A 24,550-nucleotide genomic window follows, 5' to 3' on the forward strand; every position below is an offset into this window, starting at 1 on the left:
TTGTGTCCCTTTTTTCATGTGAGTCTTTCAGCAAAGCAACTCACTTTAGTGATAATAGTTTTATTAACTCCAGTAGTCAGGATTTGCCCAGTGTTTGTGTGTCAGGTGTTCAGTTACAGTATACTGTTTTAAGCTAGTCGTTGATACTGTCAGGCAGCAGCCATAGCCACACCAACAGTGGCTCTTTGCCCTCTCCTCTTGAACAGCCTCAGTAGGTCTTGTCTGAACTTTTGGGACATCAGTACATAGAGGATGGGGTTCATCACCGTAGAGGATGTCGCCATGACGCGTGCAAATATGCGAAAGGGGCCAGAACGTGGTGAGGCGCCGGTAGCCCCTGTGATGTTGTTGGCCAATAAGGCCAGTGTCAGGCCGTAGGATGGCAGCCAGCACAAGGTAAAAGCCAGCACCAGCATGGCCGACGTCTGGGTCACTCTGCTCTGGTAGCGCTCTACTTGGGGGGCCCTGCCGGCATGCTGCCTCCCCCACAGGAACATGTAGATGCTGCCGTATGCCACCGCAATGGTAACAAGTGGAAGCAAGAAGGCCACGAGGAAGTGAAACAATCCATAGATCAGCTGGTCTTGGTGGGACAGGAAAGCAAAGCAAGCAAGGTCATCAGGGGCTCGCTGTGGGGTTCCCACAAAGCGAAAAACCAGCTGGGGGGTAGCCAGGCAGCAGGCCGGGACCCAGAGGAGCGCAGCAGTTATAGACACCCGGCAAGGGGAGAGGAGGCTATAGGCTCTGGCAGGCTGCACTACAGTCAGATAGCGAGACACAGCCAGCGTGGCCAGTGTGAAGGCACTGGCTGAGGACGAGGCTGATCCCAAGAAGCTCAACAGACGACACATGATGTTTCCAAACGGCCATCGCTGCATGGCTATGGCAACAGTGTGGAAGGGAAGCATGGAGAGCAAAAGCAGGTCTGCAACGCTCAGAGCCAGCAGGAGGACGTCAGTTCCTGTGCCTGTCATGGACGTTTGAGGGGACTGTCCAATGCGTCCCACACCACTTCTCCGCCTCCCACACAGGATCACCATCACCATGGTGTGCCCGCTAACTCCCAGCACCAGAATCAGTACATCTAATATCGGGACCAGGACCTGCTCCACATTGCGCAGCTCAGTGTCACTCCCATTCCCCAGCAGATCCTCTGAACCTGTAGATTTCAGCAGCAGCATTCTGTCTTCAGTTATGGAGATGTCACACTGCCACTGTTGGCTTTTGGTTGGGTCAATTATCCCAAGCTGGTCATAAAACTACTGATAATAAATGTAGGAATGATTACTCATGCTGTGGGTCAATAGCAGTTTACTCAGAAATAACAGTGTACTGATTTCCAATAACTTCCCTAAAGGTGGTAAAATGTACCAGTACCTGGTGATGGATGTTTAAGACATGAATAAACACATACACACATATTACATACATCCATGTCCCATCTAACATTGTGAAAATGATTCTTCCTTTAAAACACAATGTGCCGGATGTGAATCAAGCCACTCTAGTCCTTGCAATCAACTCCACCTCTGATTGGCTGGGGGCGGTAAAGTGCGTGAAATAACCTCTGACTTCTCCATTGAAGTCAAAACACTCCTGATTTCTTAGCGGCTGGGGTTTCCATCCATATCTTGTTAAGAGCGTTCAAGTGTTGAGAGCAAATGCCGTAGATTGTGTTACTTCCTGTCACCTCAGAGCAGGCGGCTTCTCCACATGACATCTTAATCAGGCCCGTACTCAGCAGTCCACAATCAGCCTCACTCCTGCCTCCATGGAACGGATCTCCTGAGAAATACAATTCTAACAGAGGAGGAAACGAGAGGTGAATAGCTCAACAGTAAGAGAGGATGAAGCAGAGTAAACGGCAGGTGAACTCTGGACTGATTGTCATAGAGCAGGCGAGAGATAGGCTGGCTTCCTCTCTGTGGGAGGGCCTAATGAGGCCAAACACAGTTTTTCCCAGGGTCCATTGTTTCTGTTCATTTTCTGAAAGGATCTGTATATTTTCTACAAGTGTTGTCCCTCCACACACATGTATAAAACACACAGAGATATGGTACATACACAGAGCGAGACAGAGTGAAATAGTGTTTTCCTTCAGAAATCAGGGTAATTATTGACTGTCGCTCTGATAGCAAACATGAACTGCTATAACACTTAATGCAGATAACTGCAATAAAGAACTATTAGGGTCAGCATAACTACCTGAGCTCAAGAGCTGTAAATTCAGCTCATCTGTAGTATTGTAAACAGCAAGTGTAAATGTACAGGAACCTAGATAGGCTTAGGTCAACAATTGGAAGATAAACAGAACTGAAAAGCAAGAATTTGAGTAGAGAGTGCTGCAGGCTACAGATTTACAATTCATTAACAGCACCAAGGAAAGAGGAAATAGGGGCGAATGGATTTCATGTTGCTCCTCATCGATTTTTGGGGCATTGATTTATGAGCATGAGAAGCAGAGGGGAGTTGTTTTTGCATTGCATGCCTTCGCTCAGCTGTCCAGTTGCTTTGCTTCATTCACAGTCTCCTCACATGAGGCAGACAAATGTTGATTCATGTCCGCCGCTTTGCACTGGAGATGTTGAGGTGTAGTGTTAAGTGTCCCACCTGGTGGTGAACCTCACTGATCCTCTGGCCCGAGATCTCAGAGTGAGATCATACCTTACCCTGGAAAAGGCCGCTGTAATCATTAGACCCTCACTGTTCCATTGCAGTAACATTAACAAGAAGGCGACTATTACCAATTATTTGGCATTGGAGGGATCTGATGTGTGGGTGTTTTCAAGTTTACGCTTCTTGAAGTTAGGGTTGTGTGTGTGTGTGTGTGTGTGTGTGTGTGTGTGTGTGTGTGTGTGTGTGTGTGTGTGTGTGTGTGTGTGTGTGTGTGTGTGTGTGTGTGTGTGCGTGCGTGTGTGCGTGACTGTGCGACTGTATTGTTTCTCACCAGCAGAGCAGCTGTTCTCTATCTGCCGCTGCAGAACTTTGTGTTCCTCCATCTTGGCTGACTCTTGCCTGTCCTCTGGCCTCTGTGCCGGCAAGGAGCTCATAACCTCTTACTCATTTCAAGACTGTGGAGCAGAAAAAATGACTTTTTACTTCTCATCTGTTGATGAGGTAGTGCAATGGAAAGTAATACGTTAGGCGGGAACTGTTATTGTGACCTTTTTAGTGAGCTATTTGTTGGATAAAAGCCCCGAATCACACTGTGTTCTTGGTCATTAATACCAAGCTGTCATGTCCATAGCCCTGACTCTGTGCTGCCCCGCAGCAGTCTGCCAGCACTGAGCTGCTGCCAGACAGTCCACATTTGGCCTTTTAACACAGAACTGGGATTGACGTGCTTCTTTTCCTTACCCTCTTTTCTCTTCTGTCGTCTCCCTTCTATGTGGTTTGCTTTCTTTTCCCCTTTGCACTGTTCTCTGTATTTATCTCCCTCTCTCCTCTCTATTCCTTTATTCTTGTTCAGATGTCGGCTCAGTGGAGGGCTTGGCGTACCACAGGGGCTGGGATATGCTGTACTGGACCAGCTACACTACCTCAACCATCACCCGCCACACCGTGGATCAGAGCCGCTGGGGTGCCGTTGACAGGCACACCGTGGTCAGCATGTCAGGAGATGATCACCCCAGAGCCTTTGTTCTTGATGAATGTCAGAGGTTAGAACTAATACATCCATTCACATCACACCTTTTTGCATTCAAAACTATTTCTCAATTAGGTAAAAAACATTCACATGCCCATTACAGTTTTTCATTCTCTCTTGCAGCCTCATGTTTTGGACCAACTGGAATGAGCAGTCTCCCAGTATCATGCGTGCCACACTGGCTGGTTCCAACGTCCTTGTGATCATTGGCAATGACATCCGAACCCCTAACGGCCTGGCCATAGACCACCGCGCTGAAAAACTTTATTTCTCTGACGCCACACTGGACAAGATAGAGCGCTGCGAGTATGACGGCACTCGCCGCTACGTGAGTGGCAAACAGTGGTGCACATCATGCTGCATAATGACAACATTTGTACAACAGTATGATTGTATTATGGGGTTGCCTAATAACAATTTGTTTATCATTTCAAGTTTGTTGCAAGGCTGGAATTTCCTGACTGTATGAGGTCATGACTGTGGTTATGCTTCCCCCTGCAGGTGGTGTTGAAGAATGAGCCGGTCCATCCGTTTGGCCTGGCCGTGTACGGTGACTACATCTTCTGGACTGACTGGGTGAGGAGGGCCGTGCTTCGGGCTGACAAATACACAGGAGGAGACATGAAGGTGCTACGTGCAGACATACCTCAGCAGCCAATGGGTATTGTCGCTGTGGCCAACGACACCAATAGCTGTGAGTTGTTACGCAGTGAGGGATCCAGCTGTTTATGTAAGTGTGTGTGTGTGTGTGTGTGTGTGTGTGCGTGTGCGTGTGCGTGTGCGTGTGTCATGTGTCTGAACTGTATTGTGACAGTGCATTTGAAATACATAATTTGTAGGACTGGGTCATATGGATAAAATCCTTTATCACAGTGCAATTTTTTGCAGACAAGAATGCCTATTTTTGGCTAATCAAGCTAATTAAATACCAAAGTCAAGGTACTTCATCGCATTGGTGCAAAAATAAAAGTCCATCATAAAAGTAATACAATTAATAATAATTTAAAAAGTAAAAGGTTTGAAATTCATAGCAAAATCTTTGGCTGTAACAAATTTATGCCATGCAGTAGCAGCATATTGCACTAAAATGCATCTAAATCATACATACAGCACATAGCTTTGACTATTAAAATGTATCAACACCACTTTTTACATTAATGATAGGTTGAGCAAGCATTTGCTTGTTAGAATTTGAGGTAATATCTTGAAATTTCATTGCAGCACAGAATATCGTTTCTTGGTTAATAACATCACAGTAGCCATTATAAATCAACCTAATTAACTGAAAGGTTTTAAAATGGGATTTTTTTGAAGCAAGTGTACTTAAATACACACAAACACATGCACAAAGATGCTTTTCTTCTCCCTCAGAGCAGTTAAAGAGGTGAAGTAATGTAGAAGTGACAATATAGCAGATGAGTTGCAGACATTTTACAGAATGGGCCCACCTGACATTCACAACCCCAACATCAGCTCTATATCACCACAGACACACACAAGTGCCTGCTGAATTGCTGTTCTTAACTTTAATCCATACTTCTCCATCTCTTTCTACAACTCATCTAGTTGTACATCTCCCATTGTCCGTTTCATTTAAAATCAATGCAACCCTACGTTTTGTTTCTTTACTGTATCGTATTACTGTCATCTTCTCCCTCAAGTTGCCTCATTCAGTAAACTCTCTCACGCTCCAATACCCACAGCGACCATACAAGCCGAAAGCCTGTGGTAATAGCTGCAAATCTCATTTAGATTGAGTCACATTGAATTATGCATTCAGCGGAGGCAGAGCTATTGCTACAGTCACGCAGGCGTATCTGTCTGCTGATGTGGATGCACATGGGGTGTTGGGGTTTGCTTGTTTGTCAGGAGGGTGTATGTGGAAATTCTTAGCTAATTCACTCGTGTGTGTGTGTGTGTGTGTGTGTGTGTGTGTGTGTGTGTGTGTGTGTGTGTGTGTGTGTGTGTGTATAAATACTTGCATACTTGTTTGTGTGGCTAACCTTCTCTAACTTTCCTTATCTCTAAATAGGTGAGTTCTCTCTGTGCCGTGTTAACAACGGAGGATGTCAGGACCTGTGTTTGCTGACCTCTGAGGGAAGGGTCAACTGCAGTTGCCGTGGCGACAGGAAGCTATTGGAAGACAACACCTGCATAGGTAATACAAGACTGAAATGAATGAAAAATGAATGAATCATAAAAAACTAAATTTTGGCTTAAAAAAACTGATATCATATAATGTATAATACGATTTTTTTATATTATCTTTTACACACTATTTTATTAGTATTTTAATAAAATAAGTTTTTATCAAAAGACTGAGATCAGGCTTTAAATGGAGCATGGAAATAAATTTTGCATGCTGCATGCCTCGGGGGTAAGCAACTCTTCCTAAGTGCATTTTTCTGTCTTTGTCTCACAGCCCTCAACACTACATGTAACAACATTGATGAGTTTGAGTGTGGAAACGGAGATTGTGTTAACTACACCCTGACTTGTGATGGCATGGCCCACTGCAAGGACAAGTCTGATGAGAAACAGTCCTACTGTGGTTAGTGGAATCTTTCTCTCAGTCAAAACTGTTTTAACCATATTCTCATTGTTGACATTTGTAATTTGAGTCTGTATCATTTCCTGTCTGGTTCTCAGCCAACCGTGTGTGCAAGAAGGGTTACAGGCGGTGTGTGAACGGCCGCTGTGTGGGGCATAGCTCCTGGTGCAACGGGCAGGACGACTGTGGAGACAATTCCGATGAAGTCTTCTGTAACGGTGAGTCAAGTCTTCTGATTAAACAAGTTATTCCCGTCTGCAGTCATAGGACATTTTCACATTATATTTTACCTACACATGCCATCTCTTGTTTTTGTGTTTGTCAGCCACATTGTGCACAGCCGATCAGTTCCAGTGCAGAGACGGAGGCTGCATCTCCAACTCCAGCAAGTGTAACCAGAAAGTGGACTGCGAAGATGCCAGTGATGAGATGAACTGCAGTAAGTTCGAATGATCCGATTCATTCAAATTAACTAGCCAACACTTTCTTCCGGTCTACGGTATAAAGTAGGGCTGCTCTCTTTTTTTAAGCTGCCACGGACTGCTCCAGTTACTTCCATCTGGGAGTGAAAGGAGTGGCATTTCAGAAGTGCGAGTTCACCACACTCTGCTACGCCCCTTCATGGCTATGTGACGGAGCTAATGACTGTGGAGACTTCTCAGATGAAAGAAATTGCCCAGGTATTTTCTACACATATTTTCTCACAGCTAAATGTACATGCTGTATTTAAGGAAAAAATAATATTATTTTTCCACAGATGGAGTAGAGCAAGAAGTCCAATTTCTATTATTCCAAATGGAACAAAAACAATGAATATTTCCATCCATTAAATTGTGGTTTGGGTGAAAATTATCCTAGAAAAAAACATTGCAATGTAAATTCAATTTTGTATTTCTCTTTTCATGCTGGCTTAACTCTTTAATATATTCTTTTTTGACTTGGCACTTTTCTGTCACTCTGCCAGGGAGTGGGAAAACAAAGTGTCCAACGCCTTTCTTTGCCTGTCCAAGTGGACGCTGTATCCCAATGAGCTGGACATGTGATAAGGAGAATGACTGTGAGAACGGCGCCGACGAGACTCACTGTGGTAAGTTTAAATACTAGAGTCCAAACAAGCTGAAGTGCAACAGACCATTACTTTGTTTTGGCGCTTGTATTTTGCATTTATTTAAACATTATTTCTGGACTTCTAGATAAATTCTGCTCAGCCTCTCAGTTTGAGTGTGGGAACCACCGCTGCATTCCCAACCGCTGGGTGTGTGACGGAGCCGACGACTGTGGTGACAGCAGTGATGAGGACAGCAAGTGCAGTGAGTGTTGGGCACAAACCTTGAGTGAATACAAATACAAGAACCATTGGCGCTAACATATACTATATCACCAAAAATATTTTTGACAGCAGTAGATTCTGTGGAAAAAAATTAACATGCATTACATTCTCTCATTTGTGGATGTAACAATGCTAACTAGAGCTGTAATTCAGCTGGTGCAATATGGACTAAAACATGGGCATGTATGCAAATAATTTAGGTTTTTGTAATAGCTTTAAACAATCATGTTTATGTTATTATTAACAATAACTTAACAGTTCCTATTCTGCCTCTGAAACATTCTAAAAATATAATTATTTGATTATTTGCAGTATATTCACAAATCCTTAGGGCAAAGAAAGGCATCAAAATCATCTTCAATGACCTCTTTCCATCACAGAGACCAAAACCTGCAGTCCTGAGGCGTTCCAGTGTCCTGGATCACATATGTGTATCCCTCAGCGTTGGAAGTGTGACGGAGACAAAGACTGTCCTGACGGGGCTGATGAGAACGTCAAAGCTGGCTGTGGTGAGTGCACGCTGGGGTTGGATTTTATCAAAATAAGAACATTTGAATAACCCAGTGAGACAAAGAAAGACCTACATCTGTACTGTACAGGTATATTTACCTCATTTACTCACCAAATATGTTTATGTCTCAGTGTTCAACAACACGTGCATCAACAATGAGTTCATGTGCCAGAACCGACAGTGTATCCCCAAGCACTTTGTGTGTGACCATGACAACGACTGCAGCGATGGCTCAGATGAGTCCCAGGAGTGTGGTGAGTGAAACCATGTCCTCTTATTCCTGACGGGGAGATGTAAAAAGCTCTCTCCTCCTCCTCGCTCTTAACAAGTTTAACCCCTTCACCCTTGTGCCGTTTCTCACTGCAGAATATCCAACATGTGGACCCAACGAGTTCCGCTGTGCCAACGGACGCTGCCTCATCCAGAGTTCATGGGAGTGTGATGGAGACTTTGATTGCCATGACCAGTCAGACGAAGCCCCCAAGAACCCACACTGCAATGGCCCAGGTTCGATCCACACAGCCACTCAAGAAGCACTATACTTCTTCTCTTTTTTTTAATCTAATTAGTGCATTAATTGACTAGCCTAGAAATCTAGACGCACCCTAGTGGCAGCAAATGTAATTTGCAGCCAGGGTCAGTCTAGCAACTCTCTCTTGGCTTGCCAGCTGTAAAAACCAAACTCTGGCCGGGCCAATCACATCGTGTATAGAGTCGGCGGGCGGGCTTATGGCTGCTGCTGCTGCTGCTGGCGAACAGCAGTCTTTCAGATCGGCTTTGTGACTCTGGAAGACTTGGAGTTAAGCTTTTCTTTGAGAAAAGAACAAAGAACGGCACTGAAGTCTTTCTTAAAAAAGGAAGATGTGTTCGGAGTTTTGCCGACCGGATACAGCAAAAGTTTAATCTATCACCTAGCTCCGCTACCTTCTTCGTTGCTCTGCTTGGTTGTAGCGCTATCCTATTGTGTGCAGTGGTAATTTGAAAGACTGAAAACTGTTTATCCCGCCCCTCGGATTGAGCCCTACCAATGGTGAGTTCCCAGACCCAACATCTTGATGTGGGTCTGGCTTGTCAGGCTATTAATTGACATCAGTTTGATGTAAATGTGGACAAACCACAATATAGCACATACAGCAGATCAACAGTACAGAAAGCTAACATGGAGAAGGCACATCCAGTATAATGTTAATGTACATAAAAGTCATTGTGTCACCAATACTGCAACTGGAAAGCACTCTCAAAAGCTGTGACTGAAATTTATTCCAGAGGCTCTGAAATAATGTCAGCCACACTTGTGGACATTTTCTCTTCATTTGTTTCTCATTCCATTGCTTTCTTTCCTTCCACAGAGAAGAAATGCAACGACACCGCGTACGCCTGCAATAATGGAAACTGTGTCAATGAGACATTGCTCTGTGACCATAAGGACGACTGTGGCGACGGCTCCGATGAGCTGAACTGTTTTATTAACGAGTGCCTGAACAGCAAACTGAGCGGCTGCTCCCAACTCTGTGAAGACCTTAAAATAGGCTTCAAGGTAAGTAAACACCACAAAATGTTGACTTTAGCTCTCCAGCAATAGCATGCCCTGTTTCTTTACCTGCTCTGTACTTGCCCCGCTCACAGTGTAGATGCCACCCTGGCTTCCGTCTGAAAGATGATGGGAAGACGTGTGTCGACATAGATGAGTGCACAACCACCTATCCCTGCACGCAGCGTTGCATCAACACACACGGCAGCTTCCACTGTCTGTGTGTGGAGGGTTTCCAGCTTAGCCCTGAAAACCCCACCATATGCAAATCTACCTCCGGTAAGAAACATGACAAGATTAATGACATATAGGAACTGTTTAAGGTAAATCCACTCACATATGATGTCTCTCTCCCTGCAGATGAAGAACCCTTCCTGATCTTTGCCAACCGCTACTATCTGAGGAAGCTTAATTTAGATGGCTCCAACTACACACTGCTCAAACAGGTGAGACTTGCAGATACAGTATATCCTTTTGAAGTGCTTAGAAATCCTGCAAACAGGGGTAAATTGCTTGCCCAGACTGATGCAGCTCCTGTGCTTTGACAGGGCTTGAACAATGCTGTAGCTCTGGATTTCGACTATCGCCAGCAAATGATTTATTGGACAGATGTGACCACCCAGGGCAGCATGATTCGACGCATGCACATCAACGGCAGCGATGTTCAGGTAAGTGTTGATAGCGGACAGTGAAATGTGCTGATAATACTTTTTTGGTCTTAACATAAAACCTGCATTTAATATGATTGATTCATTCTCATTTGTATGAATGCATGTGCAGTGGAAACCCAGGAAAAAGAATTCAATTCCTCATTGTGAGGCAGATTATATACACACAAAAAGCCTATACTGCTTGCTCATTTGTTAGGTCCTTCATCGCACATCACTCAACAACCCAGATGGTCTGGCAGTCGACTGGGTGGGAGGAAACCTGTACTGGTGTGATAAGGGACGGGACACTATTGAGGTGTCGAAGCTGAATGGAGCATACCGGACAGTTCTGGTCAACAGCGGCCTGAGGGAGCCACGTGCTGTGGCTGTGGACGTACGCTATGGGTAAGAGTGATCTGGGTAAAAAAAATGTGTAGCAAAGATTTTAGTGAGCATGGAAAGTTTGTTAGAATGCCAGATGGGTGCATTTTACCAACACCATCAATTCATGTATTGCTGAGTTAAAGGTGCAGTAGGTAAGCCTTATAAAACTAACTTTCTGTCATATTTGCTGAAACTGACCCTATGTTCCAGTAGAACTACATGAAGCAGGTAATTTAAAAAAAATCTGGCTCCTTTGGCACCACCTACAGCCTGTAGTGCGATTTGCAAAAATCCACAGCTCCCTGTTCAGATGCACCAATCATGGCCGGGGGGGTGTGTCTAACTGCTTAGGAGACCGTTTTGGGCTTTAGAGGAAAGGGGGGAGGGACTGAGAAGTTGTCGATGTTCAAATGTTTTGGCTAAGTCCTGGATCTTCGCAATCCTACCTACAGCACCTTTAAACTGCCAACTCATTGTCAGTTACATACAATTAATGTATATTTGACTGATTTTTAATTACTGCACTTTTTGTGATTTTGCAAAGTCATTGTTAACAATCGAGAAAATCTGGAACCTAATGGATGTTAAATTATGATTTGTTATGAGCAATTAACCAAACTAATACAGCACATCCCTGACAGGTACTTATACTGGTCAGACTGGGGTGACACCCCCCACATAGGAAGGATCGGGATGGATGGCTCCAACAGGAGTGCCATTGTGGAGGATAAGATCACCTGGCCAAATGGCCTCACACTGGACTTCATTAATGACCGCATCTACTGGGCCGATGCTCGAGAGGACTACATCGCATTTGCCAGCCTGGATGGAACCAACAGACACACAGGTTACACACACACACACACACACACACACACACACACACACACACACACACACACACACTCATTTGGAGTGTCTTTGTGCACTTTTTCCAGTTGTTGTTACTTACTTGTCTTTGTGTCTGTGCCCCCCATAGTTCTTGTTCAGGATATCCCCCACATCTTTGCTATGACTCTGTTTGAGGAGTACATCTACTGGACAGACTGGGAGACAAAGTCCATCAACAGAGCTCATAAAACACTGGGAGTCAACAAGACCGTGCTGATCAGCACCTTACACAGGCCGATGGACGTCCACATTTACCACCCGTACCGCCAGCCTGAAGGTAAAACCAAGTCACTCGTCATTCACAACCACATGTAAATCTTCATCTATGTCCTGGACCCTGTCTGATAATTCTACATTTCCCTGTTCTGCAGTGGCAGACCACCCATGCCAAATCAACAATGGAGGCTGCAGTAATCTGTGTCTGCTCTCACCTGGAGGGGGGGGCTACAAATGCGCCTGCCCCACTAACTTTTACCTAGCAGCTGATGGCAAACAGTGCTTGTCCAACTGCACTGCAAGTCAGGTGAGCTATCATGCGGCTATTGTTTTAGCCTATATTAAGACATTATTAATTTCGAAAACATAAATACTTTTCTCTTCTGTCCCTTCAGTTTGTTTGCAAAAATGACAAGTGCATTCCATTTTGGTGGAAGTGTGACACTGAGGATGACTGCGGGGACCGCTCAGATGAGCCTGCAGACTGCCGTGAGTGATGATTGTAGCCTGACTACAATAATCATGATAATATATCATTGTTGCAGTGTGTTGTTTTGTTTGTTCTGGTTAATAATGTGCTGTGCTTTGTCACCGTAGCTGAGTTTAAGTGCAGACCGGGCCAGTTCCAGTGTGGTACAGGCATCTGCACCAACCCAGCCTACATCTGTGATGGGGACAATGACTGCCAAGACAACTCTGATGAGGCCAATTGCGGTACATGCACCTACTCATACTTACAGAATTTAAATATTTTTCTTAAGTGTACCCATAATAACCCATATCCTCCTTTGTTTGTTGTCTTTCTGTTCCCAGACATCCATGTGTGCCTGCCAAGTCAGTTTAAGTGTACCCACCCCAGTCGCTGCATCCCTGGCATCTTCCGTTGCAATGGACAGGACAACTGTGGAGAGGGAGAGGATGAGAAAGACTGTCGTGAGTCCCTTCTAGTTTTCCTGAGGGAGTTTCCTGTTATTTTTCAGTATTGCTCTGCTAGTGGCAGTGCCTCGGGATGATGATCTTGGTACAGTATGTCTGTTTGTCTGTCGTTGGTCCAGAGCAAGATATCTCTACAACTTTAAGCGTGACAAAATGTTGTCCCCACCGAATGAACCCTACTGTTTATAGTGAACCCTTTGACCTTTCCTCTATCTCCCTGTAAGCTACAATTTCCACGTATACATACTGTTCTCAAAAACTAATGAGCAAATAGGAAATTGTTCATCATTGTTAAGCCCCTCTCCAAGATGATCTCTGTCCATTTTGACCTTTCCTTTAGCAATACCCTTAGGCCATTTGACATTGCATAATGTAATTGCCATGACATTTGCTGAGCATGTTCATCCTCCGCAGAGGGAGAGCACATAAACTGTTCTGCCGTGCCAATCTTGTGGTCAAAATTTATATTTTAGCACCTTTAACTGCAAGGGTGCAAGAAGAATAGCAAAATCACCATTTTATGACGTTAATGCATATTGCAGTCTCTAGGGGCCACTAGCAGGACTTTAGCATTTTAGTCATTTTAATTTGTGAAATTTTTGAGGTAGCAGTTCTTCTGTATTCAGTGGAGTATCTGTCTGTCTCTTGTGCAGCGGAAGTGACATGTGCCCCCAACCAGTTCCAGTGTGCCATCACCAAGCGCTGTATCCCACGGGTGTGGGTATGTGACAGGGACAATGACTGTGTGGATGGATCTGATGAGCCTGCCAACTGCAGTAAGAGGCAGCTTATTATAACTGTACAAAACAGAATTTAAATCTTTTTCTTAGGTGTACCCATAATAACCCATATCCTCTTTCGTTTGTTGTCTTTCTGTTCCCAATGAATGAGCCTGTGTTCCCATGTCTGGTGTCAGTGCGCCTACTCCATTAAATCCTCTCTATTGCAGCTCAAATGACATGTGGTGTGGATGAGTTCCGCTGTAAGGACTCGGGGCGCTGCATCCCGGCACGCTGGAAGTGTGACGGAGAGGATGACTGTGGAGACGCTTCAGATGAACCCAAGGAAGAGTGCGGTAAGGACAGAGTGGTAGATGAAGAAAGAAAGAAAAGGAAGTCGGTAATGGGGCCACGCTTGTACTTATCGTGTCTGTTTGGTGCTCAGATGAGCGGACATGTGAGCCGTACCAGTTCCGCTGTAAGAACAACCGCTGTGTGCCTGGCCGCTGGCAATGTGACTACGACAATGACTGTGGGGACAACTCTGATGAAGACAAGTGTGGTAAGTTCCCCTCCTATTACTCTCACTTTGCTGCTCGCTCACACAACCACATATCATTGTCTGTATGAAAGCAATCATTTATAATATCATATGAGCTCTACTGTAAGCAAAACTTTTCAGATGCAGCGGGTTACAGGGGTAAGCAATGTATCACCTTTCACTGTGTGTTTGTATTTATTTAGTTATATTTACTCAACTACACGCATGGTTGAGACTTTGATTTCTTTTTTGCATTAATTAGTTCTGTGGCCATTTGCACATCTCACATCATTTCATGTCTATTTTGCATTTCACACTGGCCTGTTGATGTGAGGCAGAGGTAGGTGTTTGCAGTTTCAGCTCAACCATCCACAACCTCAGCTACCCAGTCCTTTGTGTGCCCCTCAGCTTCTCTTTTGTTCTGTGAGCCTTTTCCTTCCTTTTCAATCCCACTAGTTCCTCTAGCTCCTCTACTTCGTACAGTACAAAATGTTGCATCATCCCCACCTCTGTGCCCCATGAGTTAATCCCGTAATATGAATAATCTGCCTTATTTTAGTCATGTACATGTGGCTCTCAACAGAGCACCTCTTTTTGCAGTCTGCTCTATTCCCACCTTTCTCTTATCTTTCCCCTTCCCTTGCTCCTCTACTCTACTCCTGCTCAATCATCCTCTCTCACCCTTCTAAGTTGTCTTCTCTCTGTCCTCAGTGCCTCGCCAGTGTTCGGAGAGCGAGTTTTCCTGCACAAATGGCCGCTGCATTGCGGGGCGCTGGAAGTGCGATGGGGACCACGATTGTGCCGATGGTTCAGATGAGGTATTGCTCAATCCCAATCTGCTTCCTGATTGACATTCTGCTTCGGAATTTGACACACTAGAAGCATGAACGAAAATGACTCTTTGTTTTGTTCCAGAATGGCTGTGATGTGAAGTGTGACAGTGATCAGTTCCAGTGCAAAAACGGCCATTGCATCGCCATCCGCTGGCGCTGCGATGCTGATGTTGACTGTTTGGATGGCAGTGATGAGGAGAAATGTGACAGTGGTGGTAAGGAACACACTCTTATTTTCTCCCGGATACTTGTGTATCAACAGCGGGTGTTATGCATCATTCATTCCTCTTCTCTCGCCGCCGTGTTTCAGTGGGTAGACATTGCCCCCTGGATGAGTTCCAGTGCAACAACAGTCTTTGTAAACCCCTGGGCTGGAAGTGTGACGGCGAGGATGACTGTGGAGACAACTCAGATGAGAATCCAGAAGAGTGTGGTAAGAGTCACTGTGTTTTGAGAGTATTCCCAAGGACCACTTGATACCTTGCTTAAATACAGTCTTCTCTCTTTCTTAACGTGTCTCTCCTTCTGTCCCTAGTTAAATTCCAGTGCCCGCCCACAAGGCAGTTTCGCTGTCATAATGATCGTGTATGTCTGCCTTTATCAAAACGCTGTGATACTGTCAACAACTGTGGGGACAACAGCGATGAAGTCAACTGCCGTGAGTTTGTTTACTCTTGTTTGTTAACCTATTTAATCATTTCTTACTAGCTCACTGTACAAGTTACATTCACAATTCGAGAGCGCATTTTGTTTAGGACTTTAAATGGTGGCTTCGGATGACCTCTCTGTGAACCCTGTACTCCTCCAGAATTGCCTCCTCCCACACCAGTATGTCAAAAAGATGAGTTCCAGTGCTCTAATGGCCGCTGCATCAGCTCTGTCCTGCGCTGCAACTACTTCAATGACTGCGAGGACTATGGTTCTGATGAAATCAACTGCAATAAGAAAGGTGTGTTGTGTTGCAGTATAGATGTCTTAGTGGCAGTGTAAATTCTGTTTGGTTTTCGGGTGAATGCATGCGACCTGTTCCTGTGCTTTCAGACACGGTACTGAATGACTGCCACAGTAACAGGACAGTGTGTGGAGACGGAGATGAAGCTCATTGTGTGGTAAATGGCACCGACTCTTTCTGCTCCTGCAAACCCGGCTTCCAGTCCAATGGACGTAACAGATGTGAAGGTAAATGTTTTTTGTTTTTCCCTGCCCTCGCTCCATTTTGCACTGCTCACTTTGTGCTCATCTGCTCATGTGTAATGTGTATCATGTGGCCTCACAGATAAGAACGAGTGTAAGCAGTTTGGTGTGTGTTCCCACATCTGCAACAACACCAAGGGTTCCCACAAGTGCAGCTGCCACAAGTACTTCACCAGAATCAATGATACCTGCAAAGCTGATGGTAAGTATTTCCATGCTTATGCAAGCGTATGTTTCTCTATGTATGTACCAGAGATGTTCACAAGTCATTTTTTGCAAGTCCAAGTCAAGTCTAAAGTCTTTGAGGGGCAAGTTCAAGTCAAGTCTCAAGTCTCTGGCCATCTGATCTGTCCCTAACACTGTATTGTTAAATCTTATGAATTCAAAACATGTCCTGTAGCTACCATTCATACAGTACAGTATCAAAATCAGTTGTAGGATAACTTTATGGGGTCTACTTAACACATCCCTCTAGACCTCAGACCTGGTGAAATATTAACCTAAGTCTGTCACATCATATGGATACAACTATAAAGATACAATGTGCCTGTTCCCAGCATTAGCACAACACTTTGCGATGGTTAGCTTGTTACCTGTGATTATATATGCTAAATGTAACGTCTCTTTCACTCAAAAAAATGTCTAATGTCGAAGTGGAAATCAAGAGAAAAGTGGCAGCACCACACCAGTTACAGAACAACATGCATCTCAGTGTCAGTCCAAATTACGCACAATAAGCAGTATGAACTCACTGATGTAATGCCATTTATTTTCTAAGTGTTATTAGGCTCAGTGAAACTGAGTCCAGCCATGGGAAACCCGACTCAGAGGAGGAGAGGTTAGTGAGGCCAGCGTCTCTACGGCAGGTGACAGTGCGCACGGATCCACTGTGCCACGCATGGATGAAATAATGAAATAGTAAATAGGACTACAGTAACAGAAATATGTGCAGAATTAAGACAGTCAAGACGGCCCAGTGTTTGGTGGACCGGGTACACCTTGTTCACTTAATAGCCTACAAATCATCCATGGGATCAATTATGCATCACATGAGTTTACCCCCCCAACATAGCGTTTGTTCCTGGGGAGATGGATCCGTGCGTCCCGCCTCCTGTGCGTCATGGATTTCTTGCAACCACTAACTATAAGATACAATTTGCCTGTTCCCAGCATTAGCACAACATTTTGTGCTATACTAGTTTGTTACCTGTGACGATATATGCTAAATGTAACGTCTCTTTCACATTAGTATGTGAGTGACTGACCTATCTGGGTGCGTTTTGAGATGCCTGATGAAGTCCGACGTTGTTGATCCGGCATCATTTATCTTGGTGCGACACACTTTGCATGTAGCTGTTAGCTTATTGCCACTGTTTACCAAGTTATTGAAAGCAAAACTAATGAGAAAAGACACAACTCCGGGAGGATTTGGTGTCGCCATCGGCAATGCATTTTTTGATATGAGTGCGCGCACGTAGGCGCATGGGTTACGTTGCACATTATGGCAAAGGGCAGGGGACATACAGCTCGTCATACGTTCCCCCGACGAGTCTCGAAGCTCGAGTCCAGGTCAAGTCTGAAGTCTTTTGGGTTGAGTCCGAGTCAAGTCAAGCGACTTAAGTCCAAGTCTCAGACTCAAGTCCCCATCTTTGGTATGTACTCTGTATTTTGCTTACCTGCCTTCCATTTTCTCACATCTCTCCTCTACTACAATGATCTATTTGTTCTTTTCCTTGCCTGACATGATTTCCTGTGAATCCCCAGCTCCGCGACAAGTGCTCTACATCGCTGACGACAGTGAGATCCGCAGCCTGGACCCTTCCATGCCAAACTGGCGCTATGAGCAGGTCTTCCAGGGCGATGCCAACGTGCGCATTGATGCCATGGACCTGCATGTCAAGGCAAACCGCATTTACTGGACAAACTGGCACACAGGGCGGATTTCTTCCTATGATTTGCCTTCTTCCTCCTCCTCCCCAAATAGCAACCGCAACCGACGCCAAAGTGAGTCGAGGGTCACAAACGTGGAGGTAAGTGTGTGTATATATGTGCTTGTACTTATGCATGCATATGATGTAAACACAAACAAGACAGGTGTGTGTCCCATTTTGAAGGGGTCTTAGTGCTGTTTCTCTGTCTCTTTGTTTAGATCCCTGATCTGAAGATGCCCCGTGGCATTGCTGTGGACTGGGTGGCAGGGAACTTGTACTGGACTGACTCTGGTAGAGACGTCATCGAGGTGGCCCAGATAAGTGGAGGACGCCACCGCAAAACCCTCATCTCCGGCATGATCGATGAGCCTTATGCCATTGTAGTCGACCCTCAGAGAGGGTGAGCGGGTCTTGGGAGACCGGGGGAAAATTAGCTACTTTTAGAAAAAAACAAGAATGCAAATGGTAAATTGATTTTGATAACAGCAATTTGATAAATGGAGCTTTTACATTTTCTTCATTAGGAAAATGTACTGGGCAGACTGGGGGAACCATCCCAAGATTGAAACCGCTGCTATGGACGGAACCATGAGAGAGACCCTGGTGGAGGAAAACATTCAGTGGCCAACTGGTAAAATGTGCACACACATACAGTACATAATTACTTCTCCTTACAGGGTTACAAGGTTCATTTTTTTGACAACACAGAGTTGCACAATGAAATGTTAATTGTAGCCCCTTTGCGCTAGATGCACAACGGTTGTATATACAAATATTTTATATTTAATCAAATGAAATAAAATAAAACAATATATACAGTTACTTATATATAAATCTTTATATACATATATGCCTAGAGAGACTTTGGTTTATGGTAGGAATGTAGGTAGTGGTGAAGTGTGGAGGATGAATCATCTGTTTTATACTAAACACAAAGTGTAAGTCTTTAATCTTTCTACCTTTTCTAACTCTGCTCTCTCTCTCCGTGTAGGTTTAGCAGTGGACTACTTCAACGAGCGTCTGTTCTGGGCCGATGCTAAACTCTCTGTGATCTGCAGTGTGAGGTTGAATGGCAGTGATGTGGTTGTGGCTGTAAACAGCATTAAGAACAGTTGAGTGGAACACACTGTTATTCATACATGTTTTTGTCCATACTAATGATCAGTCTCTTTATTAGTCAGGCAATTTTTCAAGTGGGTGGACAAGACAAAAATGTGTATTTTAGCATGTATACTGTGAAGCTTCCATAACATGTCTCTGTTTGTACACAGAGCTCCATCACCCCTTTGGCATCGATGTTTTTGAGGACTACATCTATGGCGTCACCTACATGAACAACTACGTCTTCCGAGTGAATAAGTTTGGCAAAGGCCCCATTGAGAACCTTACAACTGGAATGAACCACGCCACAGATATAGCATTGTATCACCGCTACAAGCAACCTGAGAGTGAGTAGAAAACAGACACATCTCTCAACAGCAGCTCACTGAAACAAAGCCAGTGAAGAAGAGAGGACTAAAGCAGGTATTTTCTTTCCTATTTTTCAATACTGGTTCTCTCTCCGTCCTTGTCAGTGACTAATCCCTGCGACAGGAAGAAATGTGAATGGCTGTGTTTGCTGAGCCCCAGCGGACCAGTCTGCATCTGTCCCAATGGACGCACCCTGGACAATGGCACATGTGTGGAGCTGCCCACTCCCACACTGTCTCCTATCTGTGAGGAAACACACACTTCCACATACAGAACACACACATGCATAGGCAGAACTCATTCTGAATGACAGAAAAACTTTTTCATCTGCAGCTCCTCCCAGTGGTCCCTGCTTGGTCCAGTGTATGAACGGTGGCAGCTGTTTCCTAAATGCCCACAAGCAGCCCAAGTGTCGCTGCCAGCCTAATTATGGAGGAGATCGATGTGAGATTGACCAGTGCAGGGACTACTGCAAGAATGGAGGCACATGCACACCTTCCCCTACAGGTAAGATATGGACATTGCAAGCTGGTTTTTGGCATGTGTTATTTATTTTTGCTTGTACAGTATAAGTTAATATGGGTTAAATGCAACGTTTAAATAACACTATACAGGCTAAAATATGGCTTTGCAGAACACATTTATGTTTCTGTTGGCCCAGTAATATGATACATTCTTTCTCTCTCATCATCCCTGTTAAGCCTTCCGACTATTTATCCCTTCATATGTCTTTCGTTCCACAGGTTCTCCTACCTGTCGATGCCTGACAGGCTTTACAGGGCCAAACTGTAACCTGCACACCTGTAAAAATTACTGCAAAAATGGAGGCAACTGTACCGTCAGCACTGGAAATCAGCCCACCTGCGGCTGCCCTCCTGACTTCCTGGGCAACCAGTGCCAGTACAGTAAGTGTTGTTCCCACTATCTAGCCGGCATGCAAGTTTAAAAATGCTCAAACACTTTTGTTGCAGTCGTAGAGTATCTCTAATAGATTATGATAGATTATGATGTGGTTGGTAAGCAGTGCACTTGTGTGTGTGTGTGTGTGTGTGTGTGTGTGTGTGTGCGTGTGCGTGTGTGCATGTGCACACAGGAAGCTGTGAAGGCCACTGCCTGAACAAAGGTACATGTCTACAGAGTGAAAATGGCTCCAAACTGTGCCGTTGTCTGCCTCAGTACAGTGGCAGCACATGTGAGATTGATAAGTGTCACTATTGTCGCGATGGCGAGTGTATCCCCAGCGATGGTTTCACGTCTACAGGGGACTTCACCTGCCGGTAAGACTCATAATTTACTCAACGCACACAAACACACTTACGCATGCTAAGTTGTCTAGTCTTTGTCATTGCTACTCACAATTTTTTTTCTGTCTTCTACAGCTGCATAAATGGAAGAGTCCAGCCCAGCTGTTACACATGTGATACAAATGAGTACTGTGCAAATGGCCAGTGCTCTATAAACTCCATCACCCGCCTTCCAGAGTGCAGGTAAGAAGCAGTGTTTTCATCCATAATTGTTATTATTTGAGTCTGAATATTGCCAATGTATCATTGCATACACACTTACCTCTATTTCCTCTCTTTGTGTGTGTGTGTGTGTGTGTGTGTGTGTGTGTGTGTGTGTGTGTGTGTGTGTGTGTGTGTGTGTGTGTGTGTGTGTGTGTTTGTGTATGCGCAGATGTTCACCTGGTTGGGCGGGGCATCGCTGCGAGTTCGTAGCCAACAGTGACGGTGGCTCAGGTTCCGGCGGACGTAAGTCAACACTTCTACTATGACATCAATAATAGAAGTTCATTGAATGGAATACATTTCTCTATGCCCCATACTTATGTTTGTACATGTTTGTGTACGTAGGCACGGCCTCCATAGTGATCCCTGTGCTGCTGCTGTTGCTGCTGGTTTTGCTGGCTGCAGGAGCGTTGTTCTGGTATAGAAGAAGGATGAGAGGGTGAGTAACACTTTATATAGTACACATTTCAAACAAGAGTTAGTTGAGACCTCTTTTTGCCTTTTGTATTCCCTCTTTCTTCCTCTTTCTCTTCCTTCTTTCCTTTCTTCCGTCTGCACTTTTCCCCTCCTCTCTGTAATGGCATCTCTTTTGCTCCTCAGGTCTAGCCGGCCCGGCAAAACCGGCTCCAGACGCTTGCGGTAACGGTTGCCAGGGTTACACTTTCCTTCCATACCCTCATTTAATTCTGTATCCTGACGCTCTCTCTTTCTCGGTCACTCCCTTATCCATAAGTCTTGGATGCTGTGCAGTGTTTGGTCCTGTGGTGAATGTCGCGCCAATCTTAGATGTTCATGAGAGCTGTAGCTCATCCTGCTCCTACAGGATCTTCTCTGTCTAAATGCCCTCTTCAGAGCAGCTCCAGATCTATTGAAAAGATGTATTGAATAGATCTGTCGGTGCTGTACATCTGTCATACTGCTGTCCATCATATTGTGCCATATTGTACTTACTGTACTGTGCTGTGGTTTGTATTGTGATAGTGTCTCTCATAGTGAGAGATGGACAGTGTGACAGCATTCTTCCAAGCTCAGATTGGAAAATGCAATGTGAGAAATCCAGCATTTACTTAAAAGGTAGAAAGGCAATGCAGACATTCATAGCCTATTTTGGATTTATTGTGGTCTTAAAAGATAGTCTGTGGGGCACCCTAGTAGCTCACCGAGTTGAGTGCATAGTAGAGTCCTTACCGCAGCGGCTCGGGTTTGAGTCCGGCCCAGGGCCCTATGCTGCAGGTCTTCCCTTCTCTCTCCCCTTTTCTTTCAGTCACTATCTAAATAAAAAAAAAAAAAGACGTGGGTCTGTAGGTCCTCTGTGTCTGGATCTGTCATGGGCTACATGAATGCTGGGTTTGTGTTGGTGCCTGTGCTGTGGCTTAGTTCTCTCAGCCTAGATGGTGGTGAGAGGCATGTAATGCCTCTTCCCTTCATAATGTGGCTGTGTCTCCCGCTTTCACTGTTAAGGCTCTTATAACTATAATAAGACACACAAAGATATGACGGTGCCCTTAATATTTTGTGTAGGGCCAAGGGCTTCCAGCACCAAAGGATGACGAACGGGGCCATGAATGTTGAGATTGGAAACCCTGCCTACAAGATCTACGAAGGCGAGCCGGATGACGACGCTGGGGAGCTGCTAGACGCAGACTTCACGCTGGACCCAGACAAGGTAGAGACAAATACCAGGCATGCATATACATACACAGATGTTGTAGCTGCTGCACATATAAATAATATCTAATGGATGATTTTTGGCCCATTCCAGCCCACCAATTTCACAAACCCAGTATATGCCACTCTTTACATGGGAGCACACAACAGCCACAACTCTCTGGCCAGCACAGATGAGAAGAAGGAGTTGCTATCACGTGGAGATGAGGAGCCCCTTGTGGACCCCCTGACATAAACTGTCCATTGGCCTGGATCACGCTATTCCAAACACACCCCTCTTCTTGCCTTTTAAAGAAAAATTCAACAAAAAAATGGATAAAAAGTGTGAGAGAAAATTGATAAAAAGTGTGAACACTGTATAAAATGTACAAAAATGAAGGACTACTTTTGTATGTGATTGCAGTATTATATTTTGTTCTTTTGAGATTCCTCTGGTCAAAAATGAATAACATTTTCTATGAGAGATTTTTAATTTACACTTTGTCCCTTACCCTTTACCTAAATAGCCACTACCTCTGTGCAAAATGAAATGGAAACAAGAAAATCAGAAGAAAAGATGATATCATTGGAGCAATTTTAATTTTTTATTTTTGTATGAATTGTATAGAAAAGAAAAAGCAGTGTTCCATTTCACCAGTGCCAACTGTTTGTTGTTTGTGTTGACTTTGAGTGGGAAAGGTAAAACTCAAAGTTTTCTAAATCGGTACATATGTTGTCTTGCTGGAGTTTCTTAGCAAGATTGTGTGAGACAGATTTGTGATTGCACCGTTTGTGTATAGCACATGTAAAATGTCAATACCAGATGGCAACTACAGTATTTCCACATAATTTCTTCTCAGAGAACAATGTTCATGAAATGATTGTGTTGTCTTCCTTGCACAGAATTCATATTTTACGGTATAGTGTATATTGTAGGCTTTCTACCATAAGATGTAAAACAGGTATGTTTGTTAATCACATTGTATGACAGTTGGAGCTCATGATTTGCTGAAGTGAGAGGATGAGAGGCGTTTTTTGGTGTGTGATTATGACGTTGGGAAAGTGAGGAAGTTGGTCATGGGTGAAACATTCCAGGCAGAGTGGTGGGTGGAGATTACAGATGTGAAGATAGTATGGGTAAATGCCCTCATGGGTGGGCAGTTAGTTGGGTCCAGGCCACAGCTGACTAATAACAGGAAGGCCATAGCAAATATACAAGACTTTGATGGATAGTGTCATGCCTGCACCATTTAGTTGTCTGTCACAAGGGTCTTGATTCAGAAGGAAAGGGAGGGTGCAATTATGGTAAAATCGAAGAAAAAAGAGAGTGAGATGGGTCTTTGTCTTTTATTTCTCCAGTCCATTTAAAAAAAAAGACCAGATAACATATATCTGGCTTTAAGTAGATTTTTATTTCTACCTTTAGAGGATCAAAGTCTGTACGTTCACAGTTTTGTAATGACTCAGTCTTAAGTGCATTATGTTCATTTGGTCATTAGCATTTCTCTGCTCTAATCTCTCACTCTCCTCTGTGCCATGCTGCTGCTAATGCTACCACTCTGGTCGCTCTGACACGTCCTTACGCTCAGCCTCTGTCCCAAAATGCTGCTTTCTGTCAGAAATGTGTCAGCCATATCTTAATGCATGTGAAAAGTAACACCAATCTTTAATGTAACTACAATAACAAGTTTTATTTTTTGTTGCTTACCTGTCAGCAAGTGTTATTTTATGCTGTTGTATATGTTTTGTCTTTAATCGAGAGAGAAGTACAATCATTTGACCTAAAGAACATTTTTGCAAAATCATACATGCATTTTCAGAATTGTTTTTTGATTAATCCTTTTTTATGAAAAATGACACATAGCTTTTATAGTACACAATGCATGGAGGCACAGACTTTCTTCTGGAAAGAGAATAATGTTTAATTTTTGCTGGAGTACTTTACAAAACTAAATAACAGATATTGTTATAAATAAAAATTTTAAAGAATTGTACAGAAAACAAGCCACTGTGTTTTGTGTTTTCTTTCCCACAATATATGCTGATAAAGTGAAGAATACT

At 44.2% G+C, this 24,550-nt stretch overlaps 2 protein-coding genes across 4 annotated transcripts in view; one reads left to right on the top strand and one right to left on the bottom strand.

Moving 5' to 3' along the window:
* LOC144516752 (low-density lipoprotein receptor-related protein 1-like) overlaps positions 1-24,493 on the top strand; it is a 90,996-nt gene extending 66,503 nt beyond the window's left edge. The window contains exons 42-90 of one of the 3 annotated variants that reach the window (XM_078248335.1): positions 3,470-3,659; positions 3,770-3,974; positions 4,148-4,340; positions 5,679-5,804; positions 6,069-6,197; positions 6,296-6,415; positions 6,523-6,636; positions 6,728-6,877; positions 7,162-7,284; positions 7,391-7,507; positions 7,908-8,036; positions 8,170-8,292; positions 8,405-8,545; positions 9,388-9,575; positions 9,665-9,848; positions 9,930-10,015; positions 10,118-10,237; positions 10,437-10,624; positions 11,245-11,450; positions 11,583-11,771; positions 11,866-12,017; positions 12,106-12,199; positions 12,308-12,424; positions 12,524-12,643; positions 13,300-13,422; positions 13,596-13,721; positions 13,811-13,927; positions 14,618-14,724; positions 14,822-14,954; positions 15,050-15,172; positions 15,275-15,397; positions 15,548-15,688; positions 15,781-15,918; positions 16,016-16,135; positions 17,698-17,963; positions 18,083-18,264; positions 18,389-18,495; positions 18,856-18,975; positions 19,136-19,312; positions 19,439-19,579; positions 19,668-19,841; positions 20,078-20,239; positions 20,428-20,611; positions 20,714-20,821; positions 21,012-21,085; positions 21,188-21,281; positions 21,443-21,481; positions 22,364-22,508; positions 22,605-24,493. In XM_078248335.1, the coding sequence (XP_078104461.1) occupies positions 3,470-3,659; positions 3,770-3,974; positions 4,148-4,340; positions 5,679-5,804; positions 6,069-6,197; positions 6,296-6,415; positions 6,523-6,636; positions 6,728-6,877; positions 7,162-7,284; positions 7,391-7,507; positions 7,908-8,036; positions 8,170-8,292; positions 8,405-8,545; positions 9,388-9,575; positions 9,665-9,848; positions 9,930-10,015; positions 10,118-10,237; positions 10,437-10,624; positions 11,245-11,450; positions 11,583-11,771; positions 11,866-12,017; positions 12,106-12,199; positions 12,308-12,424; positions 12,524-12,643; positions 13,300-13,422; positions 13,596-13,721; positions 13,811-13,927; positions 14,618-14,724; positions 14,822-14,954; positions 15,050-15,172; positions 15,275-15,397; positions 15,548-15,688; positions 15,781-15,918; positions 16,016-16,135; positions 17,698-17,963; positions 18,083-18,264; positions 18,389-18,495; positions 18,856-18,975; positions 19,136-19,312; positions 19,439-19,579; positions 19,668-19,841; positions 20,078-20,239; positions 20,428-20,611; positions 20,714-20,821; positions 21,012-21,085; positions 21,188-21,281; positions 21,443-21,481; positions 22,364-22,508; positions 22,605-22,745 (6,869 nt within the window). In that variant the 3' untranslated portion in view covers positions 22,746-24,493. Of the gene's footprint in view, positions 1-3,469; positions 3,660-3,769; positions 3,975-4,147; positions 4,377-5,678; positions 5,805-6,068; positions 6,198-6,295; positions 6,416-6,522; positions 6,637-6,727; positions 6,878-7,161; positions 7,285-7,390; positions 7,508-7,907; positions 8,037-8,169; positions 8,293-8,404; positions 8,546-9,387; positions 9,576-9,664; positions 9,849-9,929; positions 10,016-10,117; positions 10,238-10,436; positions 10,625-11,244; positions 11,451-11,582; positions 11,772-11,865; positions 12,018-12,105; positions 12,200-12,307; positions 12,425-12,523; positions 12,644-13,299; positions 13,423-13,595; positions 13,722-13,810; positions 13,928-14,617; positions 14,725-14,821; positions 14,955-15,049; positions 15,173-15,274; positions 15,398-15,547; positions 15,689-15,780; positions 15,919-16,015; positions 16,136-17,697; positions 17,964-18,082; positions 18,265-18,388; positions 18,496-18,855; positions 18,976-19,135; positions 19,313-19,438; positions 19,580-19,667; positions 19,842-20,077; positions 20,240-20,427; positions 20,612-20,713; positions 20,822-21,011; positions 21,086-21,187; positions 21,282-21,442; positions 21,482-22,363; positions 22,509-22,604 lie in introns of all 3 variants that reach the window. The other 2 variants (XM_078248333.1, XM_078248334.1) reach the window with 2 other exon arrangements.
* On the bottom strand, positions 150-3,050 carry LOC144517312 (galanin receptor type 3-like). Its single transcript, XM_078249368.1, has 3 exons — positions 2,948-3,050; positions 1,691-1,800; positions 150-1,259 (listed from the first exon to the last, which is right to left on the bottom strand). The coding sequence occupies exons 1-3, from the start codon at positions 3,048-3,050 to the stop codon at positions 150-152; spliced, it is 1,323 nt and encodes a 440-aa protein (XP_078105494.1).
* Positions 24,494-24,550: the final 57 nt, after the last annotated feature.

The sequence above is a fragment of the Sander vitreus genome, chromosome 4, assembly GCF_031162955.1.
Source record: "Sander vitreus isolate 19-12246 chromosome 4, sanVit1, whole genome shotgun sequence".
Taxonomy (NCBI): domain Eukaryota; kingdom Metazoa; phylum Chordata; class Actinopteri; order Perciformes; family Percidae; genus Sander; species Sander vitreus.